This window comes from Solea senegalensis, linkage group LG18 (assembly GCF_019176455.1).
Source record: "Solea senegalensis isolate Sse05_10M linkage group LG18, IFAPA_SoseM_1, whole genome shotgun sequence".
Classification (NCBI taxonomy): Eukaryota; Metazoa; Chordata; class Actinopteri; order Pleuronectiformes; family Soleidae; genus Solea; species Solea senegalensis.
In genome coordinates, this window is record NC_058041.1 from 9,648,886 (window position 1) to 9,664,915 (window position 16,030).

Consider the following 16,030-nt stretch of genomic DNA (forward strand, 5'->3'; position numbering starts at 1 on the left):
AACTCTCTTATTTCCAACAGCATTTGAAAGCAGCATACCTTCAGCCTTAACCAATCAGAGCGCGGCTTTTATCTTGGGGCTCAAACTGTGATAAACAGAAGAGCAAGAACAACAACAACCAGCAGAGGGCGACGTGGTACCGCCACTGCAGTCTGTTGCACTGATATTATATTTTAAAAAGATTGTATTTTTAGACTTGTTTTTACTTAAAACAATACAAACTGTTCGTATTTCATCAAAAGTAACTGTAAAAGTGGGTGCTGTGGTTATAAATAGCATAATTGAGAACAGGAAACGTTTAAATTCACCTAAAATAACACATTTGACGGACATACTCTCGAGCTGCTCATAAACATGTGTCAGTTACATTTGTGTATTAATAGCAACACACCACAAATCGTATAACTTCATGTAAAAAAAAAAAGTTGACGATAGAGTGTCAGCAGAACTACTTCCTGAGTTTAGGGAAGGGGCTTGGTCCCGTGCCCGCGCACCGCGAACGCGCATCAAATTAGCATCGATGAAGTTTGTGCGAACATGGCGGATTTCCTTCCGACCAGGTCCGTGTTAAAAGTTTGTCTACCTGTCTGCCTGCTCAACAGCGGCGAGGGGGACCAGCTGCGAAAGTCCAAGGAGATCGACAGATGCCTCTCCCGGGAGAAAACGTACGTGAAGCGGCTGGTAAAGATCTTGCTGTTAGGCGCTGGCGAGAGCGGCAAGTCGACTTTCCTCAAACAAATGCGGATCATCCACGGGCAGGACTTCGACCAGCAAGCCCGGGAGGAGTTCAGAGGCACGATTTACAGCAACGCTATCAAAGGTAACCGCGCTGCACATGGCAGGTACTTCACGAGGGGGAATACAGTCGTTGTGAAGCGACAGAAAGGCGCTGAAAATGGACGGGAAAGTTCCCACATCTGCCGAGCAGCGCTGGGCTACAGTATATAAACAGTGTATATCTGCTGTCGGCACACCCATGCCTCCCGTGTGTCTGCTCAAATCCTCCATGTAACAGGTCACAGTGCATATACACTTGGTTGGGGGCGAAATGAAAAAAAAAAAAAGCCTGTAACGATTATTATTGTGACCAAAATAATTGCGGTTCAAGATATTAATTCAGTATTTTTAAATGATGCATTTTAAAGGTTTATTGGCAAAAAAGTGAATATACTACTGTATTTATGCATGAGTGTATTTTCACAAAATACAAATGCAAGGGTTTTCACAGCTTTAGTAAAAACGTTGTATTGCACTTTATGATCTGCACTCTAGGCAAGGGCCTTGCTTTACCGAGGTATCCTTGTTTCTACATCAGTCCAAGCAGAAAAAAATAGCAGAAGCAGGCATTACTACGCAAGAAGTAGAAGCTCACAACGCAAACGAAGAATTACTTCCTTTCTGGTGTCCAAAGGCCGCCGTAGTTTCCTGGGAAAGGGAGGGGTGAGCGGAGGATTTCTCAGTTTGTCACAATATGCCCTCTCATTATTAGATGCCAGTGATTATTACAAACTGGACCTTTTTGTTTTTTTAATTTTATATTGATTATTTAATTCTGCCTGTACTGTGTGCATGTTGTCTAAAAACGGATGGATATGAATGAAATCACTGCACTTTTCAATCATATGCATAAAATGTTGATGATTTTCTCCATTAATGGTGTGTGCAATAAGTGGAATTTTCTTCGATTAGCCTATTGTGAGTGCCAATTACTACAGTGCACAATAATAACATATATTGTTCCATGCCCACTATACCCAGGCCTGAACTTTGTAGAAAATAACCAAAGGCTTTTTTTGTTGCACTGTAGCAATAAACTAGGACTAAAGCTAAATGAGGGCAAACCCACCCCTGCATTATGTTTTAATGTGTTCCTGTTTGTCCACTCTTGTTACTGCACCAAACATACGGGATATCCTGCCTTACACTACACTGAAATCCAAGGTGAACTGCAGTGCATTATTCCACAAGTGCCACTCACTTTAATCAGTACCAGTCACCAGCCACTTTAATATATTTTTTTAGTATAAAAAAAGCTGCATCCATTTGTATAAATGACAAAATTGTAAAAGCTAAAATGTCAAACACGTTTGGATTTTGGACGGCATTTCAAGCCATTTCCTGTCATTTTGACAACGTACATGTATATTCTCACTTGCACTAGCATCACATTATCATCATTGTTTGTTTGTAGTAAAGCCAATGACGTGGCCCCTGTGAAACTGATCATTTCTTTTCCAGGTATACGTGTGTTGGTGGACGCACGGGAGAAACTGCACATCCCGTGGGGCGACCCAGATAACCAGAAGCATGGCGACATCCTTTTGGCGTTCGACACCCGTTCAGCAATGATGGCTAGCGGGCAGCTGGAGACATCCATCTTCCTGCGGTACCTGCCTGCTATCAAAGCTCTGTGGGCCGACTCGGGTATACAAAATGCCTATGATCGTCGCAGGGAGTTCCAGCTGGTATGTAGATGCATCTGCACACACAAACAGTGAAATATCTATAGTGTGATGTCGGGCTGAACAATTAATCGAAATGTTATCAAAAATCGCATTATAGCCTGTTGCAATTTTCAAATCACAGGAGGCGCAATACGTCTTGAAGCCAAAATGTGGATTAAATATTGTCCCGGGCTATACACATAAAAAGAAAAACATCTTTGTTTCTCACAGACCTGCACAAATATTACGGAGTAAATATGTGATTCAAATGAAAATCAGAACAATTATGTAAAAATAACCAATCCCTCTGATATCGCAAATCATATCGCATTTAAGTCAGAAATAATCGCAATTGGATATTTATTCAGAACTGTTCAGCCCTAGTGTGATGGGCTTCATGCTGTTCTGAGATACAGCTTTCAAAGTGTGGGGTTAGAGCGCTGTGAGAAAAGAAAGTAAAACTGATTTTCTTCCTAATTCTTCCTTCCTTTCCTCTTTTCACGTGCATCTCTCTCTCTCGCTCTTGAGCATTTAGACATGTGACTGAGTCAGCTTCCTGTTTACACATCTGCCTGTCTCCTCGGTTGTCAGCATACACGTTGTAACACACTGACATTTGCTCCAGAAAAACAGCACATATGGGGCAAGCATGTGTTCTCTTGTCCTTACTCTGATCTTCCTGCACTCTTACTTTAGCTGCTGTCACTTTCGCAAACAAAATCTTAATAATCATGCCTTGTATTTTCTTATTTTGCACGTGGTATCAGGTCATGTTATAAAATGAGTACATTGTCCAGCTGTTGAGTAATTCCCAGTGAGGAGAGCACAGGGGGGCACACTTTCTAAGTTTCTCTATGTGATGAAAAGGGCAGAAAATCAAACTTTTTCTGACGATTGCGTAAAGCTGAAGTGTTGTTAATGGTGTTTTGTTGGCCTCATACACACACACACACACACACACACACACACACACACACACACTGAGCTTGCTGGTGTGAGCCGGTTGTGCAGACAGAAGTGGGAATAAGAGTGATCAGAGCAGGAATGTTGATCTGTAGTTAAACAGCTTTATGCTCACAAACAGAGCGCTGGCTCTCCCACTCTGTGATATTTGCACACAAACACTTTTTTGAGTGTCACACACCTCAAATTACACAAATAAAAGGGCACCCTCGGTGCATGTGTGACTGCAGCTTATTTTTTACATTTCGGTATTTAACATGTTGGATGATTTAAACATTGTGTCTGTATCAAAAAGTAATGTTGATTTAGTCATAAAATTTTTAATAAAATGATTTAAACATTGTGTCTGTATCAAAAAGTAATGTTGATTTAGTCATAAAATTTTTAATAATAATTTCCGTCATAAAACAGTGTACATTTAAAACAATCCATCAATCCCTAGACATGAAATGTAGAAATGCAGAAACGCAAATTGCAAATGTAACAGCGTGAACTATGTACTATCAAGCCAACATCAGAAAGGCAGTAAATTTAGAAGGAAAAATAGTTGTATTAGTTATGGGAAAACGTGTGGGAATTAGTCAGTTGTTGGTTTGATGTGAAACGGAAAAAGGCAACTGTCAACTTGTGATGGCTTTGGGAAATAATGGGACATTTCACAGACATTGAGATAATTCATTGACCAAACCGCTCATCAGAAAAACGTTGCAGCTCTTTTTTGTTACATTCACAAGATTGCATGTTGTGTTTGTTTTAATCTGGGTTCTTATTTGCAGAGGACAACACATACTGTAGATCATATCACTACATAGCACGACTGAATGGTTTCGGTCACGGACGTGAAAGAAATCACAACATTTATTACAAATGAAGGTTCCGGGCTCTCATATGTGCAGATTAAATGCTGTTCGTTGTCTTAAACCGTGTATAAATCATTTATAGGTGTCACCTAGGAAAGTGTGAGTACAATTACCTAGATACATATGTAATGCAAATGATCCTAATTAGTGTATGAAACCATGATATAAAGTCTAACCGGGTTAAATCTAAAACCTGTGGGCATTTTCAATTTGAAAGCACAGTCTGTCACTCAGAACAGCAAGAAGCAGCAGCAGCAGCTGAGGAGTTTTTAGTCTCGTTGCTCCTGTTGTTCTCGCACTTATTTGTTGCTCTGCCAGCAGATAGAGAGCCCTGCTGTGTTTTGACCAAGCTCTCTGTGTATTTGCATCACAAATCTCACGTGCCCTCAGGCTAGCTTGTATTTATCATTTAAAACACATGTGCAAAGTGAACCCACGCACTGTTTCTCGCTCCACACTGTTTTTTTTCATCCCCCTCAGCTCTCACCTGGTCGTTTTTATTTCAGTGTAAAGAAAAGGCCCCTCTTTATTATAAAACATCACTATGATGCTGCAGTATAATATCATGTTGTGGTTTATCTAGTACAGCACTGACATTAGAACTGCATGCACTTGGGCTATAAAACAACAGCAATTAAAAATTGATGCAAATTGATTTATTTATGCATTGGCTCAGATTTAGTTTTCTCTCTTGAAGTGTCATTTTCTGCCCAAAAAACACAATAAACTGGTTTAAGCAAATTTCATTCAAGAGCAAAAAAGAAATGTCTTTTTGTTATCATCTGAAAATGCTTTTGTTCATTTGACTGATAGGATCTTTTTAGGTCATATTACCCAGCCCTAACAGGCAATATCTGCTCTTGTTTCTCTTCTCCTTTTTCTATTACTGTGATTACAAACCACTGAAGTCAGCTTCAGATTTGAGCTACTTGACTCAGCTGAAAACAGAAGTATGACCAGAATTTGAAAAATTAGCTTCACTAAAAGGTAACTTCTTTCCGCAGGCTTCACTGTAGCGCCACACCACTGTGCTCCTCCCTTGTGTAATCTAAGCCATACACATACATCCCGTCTGCACGCACATGGCCACATACACACACAGGTTTTTCAGGTCAGGTTAGTTTTTTGAAAAGATCAAAAGGTGAGTACAGAAGCTTACAGTGCGAGAAGTGGCTGGTACGTGGCACCAGCGGCACACTGAAATCTAATTCTCTCCCCTGCTACAGATAAGAATAACATTGGCGTCACTTTTGTGTCCTATAAATGCTAAATCTATGCAAATATACCACATTGACGAGATGTGGAGTCACAGGAGATGACAGGGAGAATGTCCTTGTGTGTTTTTGCTGTCAGAAGTTGCTTTAGCCTGAGAACAGGACACACACACACACACACACACACACACAAAGGAATGCATCTCAGTCCTGGCAGCCTCATGTCTAGGCTTGCACTAATTGCTCATGAACAGCATTGGAAAGAAACAACCTTCACACACATGCGCGCACACTCACACATTCACGTTCACAGTTGTTGGTAGATCAAAGAAACACCTTCCACACACGTGTCTACTGCGATAACAAATATTTGTATCCTGCTTCAACTCTACAGAGCAGACCCACGTCTCGGGCAGACAAACACCTTTTGACAGAGAAAGCAAACCGATGGTCTGTGTGTTTGTGTCGCAGCGATGGAGAGATTTAGTTCCGTAGTACCAAAGTTTGTCCTAATGAATGCAGCAGTTGGTAAATGTGTATTGTTTATGCTGTTTATGATGACTGGATCTATTTAAATTGCATAGAGTTAACAGAAATTCCACCTCTGTCCTGTCACAGGGTGAGTCTGTGAAGTATTTCTTGGATAATCTGGATAAGCTTGGCGAGCCGGTAAGTTCATTCTGCCTGCTTTGATTGTTATAGTCAGACTTGCTTGTTGAGAAGTTGATGCTAGTTGATATTTTTTGCACAATTTAAGGATGGCTGACACACAACAAAGATGACAGTTTATGCTGATATTGTAGAGGCTGACCACTGTGTCATGGAAAAAGAAAAAACTTTTTCCTTTCTTCCTGTTACAAAACATCCAGATTAATAAACAACACAGAATTAGGCAGGCCTGGAATAGTAGACAATAGCACATTGTTTTGAAGGTATTGAAATGTTACAGTAATGTCAAAAAGACTGCAGCCATTTATACATTTATTAATTTTTTTCCATCTTTCCTCCAGGATTATCTCCCCACTCAACAGGACATCCTGCTCGCCCGAAAACCCACCAAGGGCATCCACGAGTATGACTTTGAAATCAAGAATGTCCCCTTCAAGATTGTGGACGTGGGCGGGCAGCGGTCCGAGCGGAGGCGCTGGTTTGAGTGTTTCGATTCCGTCACCTCCATCCTCTTCGTCGTCTCCTCCTCTGAATATGATCAGGTGAAAACCCCCAAGGCGGCCGTCACCACGGAACCTTGTTTCCTCAACTCTCGAATGCGAGCGCGCACGCACACTTGAGATTCTGTGGCACGTCGATGAGTTTGTTGTAGATAATGTCTGATGAGTCGCGATTCTGTGAAATGAGGGAAATCGTAATGGCAGAAAAGAACATACAGTTCTAGCACTACTCGGCTTAGCACCACTCAGCTCTACATGGTTTGGGTACCAGACACATTGTTTTCCGTCACTATAGTACCTCCTAAATGTGGGCAGGGTCGTCATAGCATGGCTAAATATTGAGGTTTTAGAAATGTCCTTGCTAAATGTTCGAGATTAACTCATGTTTTCAGGTTGTTTTTTTGCTGAACTGCTCTACAGTTCAGCATTGTTCGGTTTGATTCCTGTGTCAGGTGTCTCTGTCATGACTCTTCCAGTGACGTCAGTGACTGGCAGTCTGTTGACGTCACATTTTAGTGCCGGCTCAGCTCGCTTAGAATTTAGCCAGAGCAGGTACTAAAAAAGTACCAAGTACTATCCTAAATTCCTGGAATTCCTAAACTATTGTTTGTAATCTATCTTTTATTTATTATGACGTGTGTTGCTGACCTCTTGGCCAGGTCGCCCTTGTAAAATAAATATCAAAATCTCGGGCTGTCTCCGTGAAAACGAGGTGAATCCACCAAATATCTTTATTATATCAGTGCTTCATCCACACTGAAACAGCTTTTTGGGAGCCCTGTAACAGTATTTCTTTAGAGTGGGTAAATCTCAAAACCCCACCCTTGTGTTTTTGTGTAGACAACAATACACAACACCTCATCTTGTAGTGGCGTTCACTGGCGCCGCCTTCAGCGTCGTTATTTTCATCATCCTGTTGTGTTTGGAGATTTAGTCTCATCGCTTCATGATAAGTTTTATCAGCATTTAGAGTCGTTTTGTGTGGAAGAAGACATTTCCTGAAACGTTGCTGTGTTTACAGAGACCTTTTTTAAAACAACAAAGAAAATGGTCGTTTAAGCTTCGTTCCCTTTCCATGTGGATAGGGCCTTGGTTTGTCCACTGTGGTGTAAATATAAAAGGCTCATTCTGGGGAAACGAAAAACAACTATTTATATAATCGGGTGATTTGTGCACATAGAAAATGAAGTATAATTGTTGTACTTTCAGTTTCTGCCACGTGAAAATAATTTCACATCCTCATCTTAAAGTCTTATAGAGATTATGATAACACACAGTTCCATTGAGGTTGAACTTAAGAAAGTAACTTGCTCAATGCTGTCATAGAATGTTCTGTTTTCTGTCTGAAATTCTGTTAAGTCTTCAGTGACTACACACAGTTGTAATTGGAGTTAACCCTTCTACTGGTTCACATAGGTGCTGATGGAGGACAGGCAAACCAATCGACTGTGTGAATCACTCAACATCTTCGAGACCATTGTCAACAACCGTGTCTTCATCAACGTCTCCATCATACTTTTCCTCAACAAGACTGACCTGCTGGAGGAGAAGGTGAAGAGTGTTCCACTTAAGGACTACTTTCCTGATTACACCGGGCCGGAGCACAGCCTGCCAGACATCCAGGCGTTCATGGTGGAGTGCTTCCGTGGTAAGAGGCGTGACGCCACCCAGAAACCACTGTATCACCACTTTACCACAGCCATCAATACGGAGAACATCAGGCTGGTGTTCCGGGACGTCAAGGACACCATCCTGCATGACAACCTCAAACAACTCATGCTCCAATGACCCCTGTCCACCCGTGTAAGTAGAAGACCCGCATGGGGACAAACCTCCACATTGCTCCTGAAGAGGACTTGGGAGAGACCAGTCTCAGAAGAATCCAGTAGATGTCAGCATTCTTCAGTTGTTTTTAAATAAGTTTTTACTCTCTTATTGAAGAGTTGGTCACCTTCAGGGTTTGGTAGGGGAATGAGTCAGTAGAGCAGACTCTGTGGTTTCCCAAAAAAAAAAGTAAAAGTAAAATGGCAAGCATAGAGTTTGGAGGTGGGATGACATCTAATCACTGCAGCTGCTGCTTTGTTCTGAGACCATCTCCTCTGGCCTGAACTCTGCGTTACAGCACAAGACACAAGACTCCAGTTCCAGTGGCGGGCTGTGGAGACCAGCGAAACATTTTTACATTACGGGGCATGTGGTCTCTTAACCAGATACACAACTTTCTAAGCAACAAACATCGGAAATTACGATGGAGAAATAAGTACAATATCGACCATCAAAATGTACCAAGATTATCTGTGCCAGAGTTGATTGCCAGTCTTTGTCCAAGCACTGAATTCTTTAGTCAGAAACCTATTATTTCAGCTGCACTCCTCAGTGCTGCTTTGTGAACATTGTTTCTAAGCACCTCTCACGTGTAGAGGGTTGCTAAAGTGACAGAGAATGCTCAGTTGTCCTTTTTTTGTTTTGTTCATCTTGTTTTTTCAACTCATGGCAGCATCATTCTTCCATTATCCCATCACAGTCATCCATTTTACCTGGTTCAATAGCGGCAGATTTAAAAGTGCTGGTGCAATACCTTTTTTTGCCAGGATGAGGGCCAGCTCATTGATGGTGAACGAGTTAAGAATTGTCAAGAGATTTGATGTGGAAACCATCACTGAAAAACTGAGAATCAACCTACTGAAATGCCTTTCCATGTAATGTCTTTTAGTTAGTAAATCATAACCTGAATCCTGTATTTGTTCTCTCAGAAGTAAAGTCCTCAAAGAGATGAGTAAGATGTCCTTTGTTTTCAATCGTTTGAAGGGTAAAATGACCTGCGGTTGGCACATTAGACCGGTGTGGCAGCAGTCCACTGTTTTCTCAGGGTTGAGTGAAAACTGACATTAATACTGATGTCATTTTTGGTGAACTAGCTGAATAATCTAATGTCTTTCTGGATGGCAAAGCAGTGAGACTCAGTCATGTCTTATTACCGTTAGCTAGGTGGGGTTTGGTACTGTATCCTCCTGGCTTTGAACCCTGATCATAGGCCCAGAATCCACAGCATTCTCAGTCTCTTTGTTTGTGTCTCTGATTGGATGCCACCCATGTAAAGGGACAGTCCTCCCCCGTTTATCTGAATGATGAATGTCAGTTAGTAGATGTACAGAGATTTGCTCTAGATAATTTGAATATTCTGCAACAACATTGCTATGGTGACCTGAAACCAGACGTTTCTGGGTTGGCACAGTTTAATTTCCATACACATGCATTCCATGCACACTCAATCTTGTGCTCTTTGGGATAATTAAAAAAAAAAAAACGAACAAAAAAGCTACTGGACAACTTCCAAACACTGTTTGAATTAGTTTTTCTGCCAAATCACCCCATACTTTGTTGACACTGCTCACATTGGCAGACTCCTGTCAGTTTGCTTCCAATCCTGGCTTTGTACATACTGTAATCTGTTGCCATGTAAATAATATTTAGGTTTATCTCCTTGTATGTAAATGGATGTAGAAATGGCCCTTTTCCACCAAATGTGTTTTAAACCACTGCTTTTCCAATGAAGATTACTTTTCATGTAGATGTATTTTTGTGTGACTTTTACGTGCCTCTTTGAAAATCATTCCTGTGTCAAGTCTCATACCACTCCAACCCTCTCAATAAACACTTTTCTAATTAAATCTGGCTCTCTTTGTTATTTACATGTTCATGGCCCAACATGCTACCTCATTTATATTTGTACATGAAATGTAACCTTTAACAGTCTGTGTTTGCTTGTTCCATATTGTGTTATTTTAACATGTAAATACAGAAGTCTGAAAGGATGATGGGTTGTTCCTGTCGAACTAAAAATCTATTTTTGTGCTCCATTGTACATACAAAGATAATTCTTTGCACCTTTTCCATTTACAGAAACTTCCTCATCTTGTAGTTCCCGCCGGCAACTTAGTAGATCATGAAATAACATGACTGTTGAACAGAGGAAAACCAAAAGACGGAGCTGAAAGCTGCAGCAACAAAAAGCAAGTATAACTCATGCTGAGAAATCCATCCATTTTCAGTAAAGTGGATTATCATAGGGCAATTTATCACAAGGAAAATTTAGAGATGACCAATTTACACCTATGGTCAATTTAGAGTGTCCCAATTAACCTAATCCCCAATCTGTACAAGCTCATGTGGAGAACTCACAGAAGGGCCCTTGGTCCAATCAAGAGCCAAACCAGTTGACCTTTCTGTGAGGCAACAATGCTTGCACTGCTCTGCTGTGTGAACCCTCATGCTAAGAAATGTCAAATAAAATTGAATGCCAACATGCTACCAAAAAGTTTTAAAAATGTGATGAGAAAATCTTGTGTTTTAATTCCATTAAATCAATGTTGTGTGTGTGTGTTAAGACTTTTTAACATTTAATCACCAAGTTTGACTATCTGGAATTACCATTACAGATACCTGTGACGTAAATGTGACTAGCATTTTCATTATGACAGGTATGAGTTGTAGCTGTAGATATCTGACTAGTAAAAGCTGAATTACAGACATCTGTGGCGTCATTTTGACTTGTAAAAACTGAAGTGCATATCTAAAAACTGTAGTTTTGACTAGTAAGAATGACGTTGGAGATATCGGTAGAGAATATCCTGTCTACAGATTAACTGTGAAAACTGTGTGTGGGTGTGTGCGCGCGCGACGGAAGTGGAAGGGAGTGAATCATCTCAAGTCAAAATGTGCCACACCCACTGAAAAGAAAAGCACGTGTTTATACAACACTTTCAGTAGCTGAGTATACCAGTCAGACTTCTTCTTATGTCCTCTCTTCTACTAATTAAGTTTCCAGGTTTTTGTTTTTTTTAACTGTCGTGTTTTTAAGCCAGTTTTGTTATTATTGTTTTAGTTCCCCTCAGGCTCCGCACTCGCCACCTGAAAAAGGGTCTTTCGCACCACTTGGGTTAACCTCGACAGTGGCTGTTGGCTTACTGTAAGTTTCTCACATTGTACATGATGTACAAACATTATTTGGTGAAACTTTACATTCCAACCATCGCAGCCCTTCCGTTTCTGCTCACAGTTTTGGGACATGCTTCACTCTGATTGTCTGTTTCACACACGCTGTCAAAATGAGCTCCGGTAAGTCACGCTAACCAAAAGTGACATAAAAAAAAAACAACCATTGTGTATCACGTGACCCAAACATGACCACTATTATGTGGTAGTGACGTTATTTTTGTTACACTTCTGTAATGTCACAGTGACATTGTAACATTATGTAGTTTATAGCTTTAAAAAAAATTCATCGTGCAACAGGTAAGTTTCCTCTCCATCAGATACTGGTGTATTTAATTGTAGTGAACGTTTGTTGTTTGATCACTTGACTAACACAAAAGTCACATATAACAACCTTGATTGTTGATTTAAGATTTCCCTATTTTTTTTCATGTAGAAAAACTCAAAACCTTTTAATAATATCAGTTAATGATGATGATTCATTTTTGATACATTATTAGTCCATGAAGAGGTGGGAAACTAAATAATTAACATTTTTGCTTTGTTATTTTGCTAGAAACTTATTCTGTTGACAAAACTGTCGATGATATCATTGGAACTTCACCCTCTTGTCTGTCTCTGTTCGTTTTCAGAGGAGTGTCCCTTCTGCGGGAAAACATATAAAAGATTAAAGAGTCACCTGCCACATTGCAAAGCAGCAGCAAACACCCAAACCACCAAAATGGAACATCACATCAAATCAAAACAGACAACACCATCTGCTCAGCTGGTGACAGGCATCTCTGAGGTGAGAGCAAAGGCGAAAAAGTCCTCACAGATGCTGTCAGTGGAGGCAAATCCAAAGTCGAAGGAGAGCTCTAAGGTGTCACCACAGTCATCCTCCCCAGCATTGACTGCCAAGAATATTAATGCATCATCTCCATCTCTGAGTTCTTCATTACTTCCACCATCAACTAAAAAGAAGAAACAAAAGCTGTCTGAACAAATCAAGACAGGCAGTGCGCCTTCCTCTAACACCACAGCACCCTCTCTGTCAACAACCATCTCTAAAAAGAAGAGTCTCCGTGCTCAGATAGAAGCTGTAAAACATGACCAAGTTACTAAGCGATCGCAGGATGGAACCAGATCTGCCTCAGAAGATCTGCTCTCAGAGACAAGATCCAAAACCCCAGCACAGACCAGGACCGATGTGATCCCAGATGACACCAAACCTAAAGATGGCTCTAAAAAGAAAATGTCAAAGACAAAGAAGGCTGCAGCGCAATCTCTTCCCACAGACTCTGACTCCCTGGATTCTGAATTGAATCAAAGTATTGTGAAACCCGTTGTAAGAGACAACTCCTGGGTGGACAACGCACCGGAAACGGAGGATTTAAGTGTGAAAAAGATGTTCTTAAAATCTGACTGTGATCATCAGGCCAGGATCACAATTCAGAATGTTAAAACCACGTTGAATCGAGCTAAAACCACCACACAGTCCAGCAGGGCGAGTTTTCTGAGCCAGACTGACCTCAACAATAATCTTAAAACTAGCTTTGGTCCTGCTCTCAGTCCAGTAACAGCTCCTGTAGAGAATGATGTTAGCTGCATAGTAGCAAATAAAACGCTGTCAGAGCAGCTGCCATGCACCCAGCTACAGCCATTTCAAAAAAGTTCCAAGTCTTTAATCCCTTTGCAACGTGATGGTTCCTCTCAGCCTAAACTGCCCCTCACTGTACCTCTCCTCCCCTCTGGCCATACATCGTCTCAGGTGAGCCAGGCTACAGGTGCAGGCAGCATGACTGAGGCACTGAAGGTGGGCCATCGCATGACAGATTTCCTCTCACTGTCAACATCCCCCCTTCACTTTTCCTCTCCTTATCTTTTCCCTCTTGCTTCACGCAATACTTTGCAACGGGCAGAGACACTGAGAGCTGAAGACGTGGCCATACTTGAGGACAGGAAACCAAAAGCTGCTCACAATCTGACCAAAGGTCAGTATTTGACGGGGGGGCTGGTTATGAAGCACTTGAATGAGTTTCAAAACAACATTTAAAGATGATGTATGTAAGATGTGTGCAACTGCAACTTTGAGCTTTTAAAGCTGTCACTGCAGAGCACTGCATTAGCGCTGTTGCCAAATTGTCTGAAAAATGTGGAATCAAGAGGGAAGCAGTTATGCGTTATACTTGGCGTTACACAGTGTTCATACACATACGTAACCCATTAAACATTAAACCTTTTTGATGAACTGAATGCATGTCACTGACTGGTGGAGACTGAAAGTGAAAGTGTGTTGCAACAGCAGCAGTGAATGATCACATGAGAGGAGACGACAAAGTGGCCAAGTGGAAATGGAACTGGGAAACTATATATTGGAAGGTTGTCAGTCCAAATCCCCACCAGGTCAAAAGACTGGTTTATCCAATAACCATTGCTTCCCGGGCACTGCTCAGTTTTTGCCCTCTGCTCTTAATTCTAGGAAGCTTCCCAGTAGAGAATGAGTTAAATGCAGATAAAATTACAGAATTAAAAGTAAGGACCATCAAAATATAGTAATCACTGTTATTGACATGTGTCATTCTATGTATATGTCCACTCATTGATTCTTTGTTGGCATCCTGAACTGCAGATGCCGTGACGCAGCGGAGTCTCGGGCAGGTCAGACTGAGGGAGTTACCCGAGTGGTTGGTCTGCAGAACACCCAGTCACCCGAGAGATGTAGTGGAAATGGTGCACAGAGGTGAATATGAAACACATCCTAAATACAAATGCATGCATTAGTCAAAGAAAGTTCTCAGTAGCAGATGTGACCAATTATGAAGAGTCAATCGAATCAGTCTGAGCAATCTGACCTCCGGTGTTCTTCCCTGATGTAGGCTGGCAGTGGTATTACAGGAGGTATATTGACGTGAAGAAAGGTGGAGTGGGTGGAGTGGCCATGCTGTTAGCAGGATACTGTGTGCTCAGCTACGTCTGGAGCTACCCTCATATAAGTAAAAGAATGAATTTCAATGAGTGTTGTTGTTACATCCAGTGGATGGAGATGACTGTTGTTTTTTTGTTTTTTTTCAGAGAGTGATCGTTGGAGGAAGTATCACTAAGGACAAGGAAACAACAGCTAAGGCAGTTTGTATGTATTAATACAATAAAACACTGCACACACAGTTAACTGCTGACAGACTGCAGCTTTATATGACTTATTGACTGATAAATATGAGGAATTGTTACTTGTTTCTATAATTACAGCTGAATGTGTTGTGATTATTTTGGTAGCCATTTTATTCTCAGTTGACTTGGTCCTGAAGGGGGGCATTTGGAAGCTACTGAAGTTATCAAAACATGACTGAATTTAATCTTAACATGTTTTTATTTATTTTCTGTAGTTTGCTATTTATATATACTTTTTCTTTTAGCTTTTTAATATGCACAGGAACATATTTCAGATTTTGTGTGTGTGAGAAAAACCTATTTTACTCTCATTTGACTGCTCAATTAGTTTTAGTTCATGAGAGGATTATGCGTTTCATGCTTTTTTTTTTTAGCCCTGCTGTTTGTCCCAGGAGCTCCACTAGGGGTCACTGTTAAGTTATGCCTAAATTAAAAAAGGGAGGATTGGCCAGTTAAATTTTGCTATGCAGAGTTGTTTCTTTTCTTTTTTTTGCTCCTTTGTGTAGAGGCACTGGTGCTGAGGTCCATGAGAGGATTCAAGGGAAGCCAAGAGCTTTGAACTTAATGACAATCTTTCTGGGAGTCTACCTATAGAGAAACATGAAATCTGAAACAAACCAATTTATGTATTCAAGATTGGATCCAATTTGTAGATGTAGATCTGTTCTTTAAAAAAAAAAACACTTTGCCTGTCACCGTCCCTGATGTTATTATGCATGCTTTATCTGCCAGTGCTTCTGTGTGTGAACACTCACAGAATAGCAATGACAGGACACTGAAGGAGGCTCTCAGCCGGACTGGACCAGTTTCTTATTGTATTCAAAATGAATTTATTGTTGACTCTCCTTTCTGCTGTGGTGAACACACATGAAGTACAAATGAAGAAATGACAGTATGTTTGTAACCTTTTTTTGTCTGAAGCTGCTTTTTTGCCAACACAATAAAAAATTATTTCCATTTTCTGATTTTTTTTTAAACATTCTTTTTTTCATACAAAATTATAAATATTTTGTGTGTCACTTTTCATTTTTGTACAAAAACAATGAACTATACAAATCAATGAAAAATGTAGGCAGACATAAATCAAACGAATCTCGCACTGAAAATAGAGGAAAACCAGTATGTTCCAACCAGGCCCTCGTATGCTGATACGCATCCAGGTGGCACTTGTTTTAAACCAACACGTTGGTTTGGACAAGTTTCTCTTTTGTTCAAGTCTAAAACTAAGTGCTATA

The 16,030-nt window shown here is 40.7% G+C and overlaps 2 protein-coding genes across 6 annotated transcripts; both read left to right on the forward strand.

Annotated features, from left to right (window-relative positions):
- The first annotated feature begins 496 nt into the window (after positions 1-496).
- On the forward strand, positions 497-10,321 carry LOC122759349 (guanine nucleotide-binding protein subunit alpha-13-like). The gene is made up of 5 exons (XM_044014151.1): positions 497-820; positions 2,239-2,465; positions 6,100-6,150; positions 6,492-6,692; positions 8,067-10,321. The coding sequence occupies exons 1-5, from the start codon at positions 538-540 to the stop codon at positions 8,436-8,438; spliced, it is 1,134 nt and encodes a 377-aa protein (XP_043870086.1). The 5' UTR covers positions 497-537; the 3' UTR covers positions 8,439-10,321.
- A 753-nt stretch (positions 10,322-11,074) lies between these two features.
- Positions 11,075-15,752, forward strand: si:dkey-21c1.4. Of its 5 annotated transcripts, XM_044013681.1 has the most exons (6): positions 11,215-11,768; positions 12,278-13,618; positions 14,257-14,367; positions 14,504-14,620; positions 14,700-14,757; positions 15,302-15,752. In XM_044013681.1, exons 1-5 carry the CDS (start codon positions 11,759-11,761, stop codon positions 14,726-14,728), a joined length of 1,608 nt encoding a protein of 535 aa, XP_043869616.1. In that variant the 5' UTR covers positions 11,215-11,758; the 3' UTR covers positions 14,729-14,757; positions 15,302-15,752. The 5 variants fall into 5 exon arrangements, with proteins under 5 accessions (XP_043869614.1, XP_043869613.1, XP_043869617.1 ...); XM_044013679.1 differs by having other exon boundaries at positions 11,075-11,619; positions 11,710-11,768; positions 14,504-15,752; XM_044013680.1 differs by having other exon boundaries at positions 11,217-11,768; positions 14,700-15,752.
- Positions 15,753-16,030: the final 278 nt, after the last annotated feature.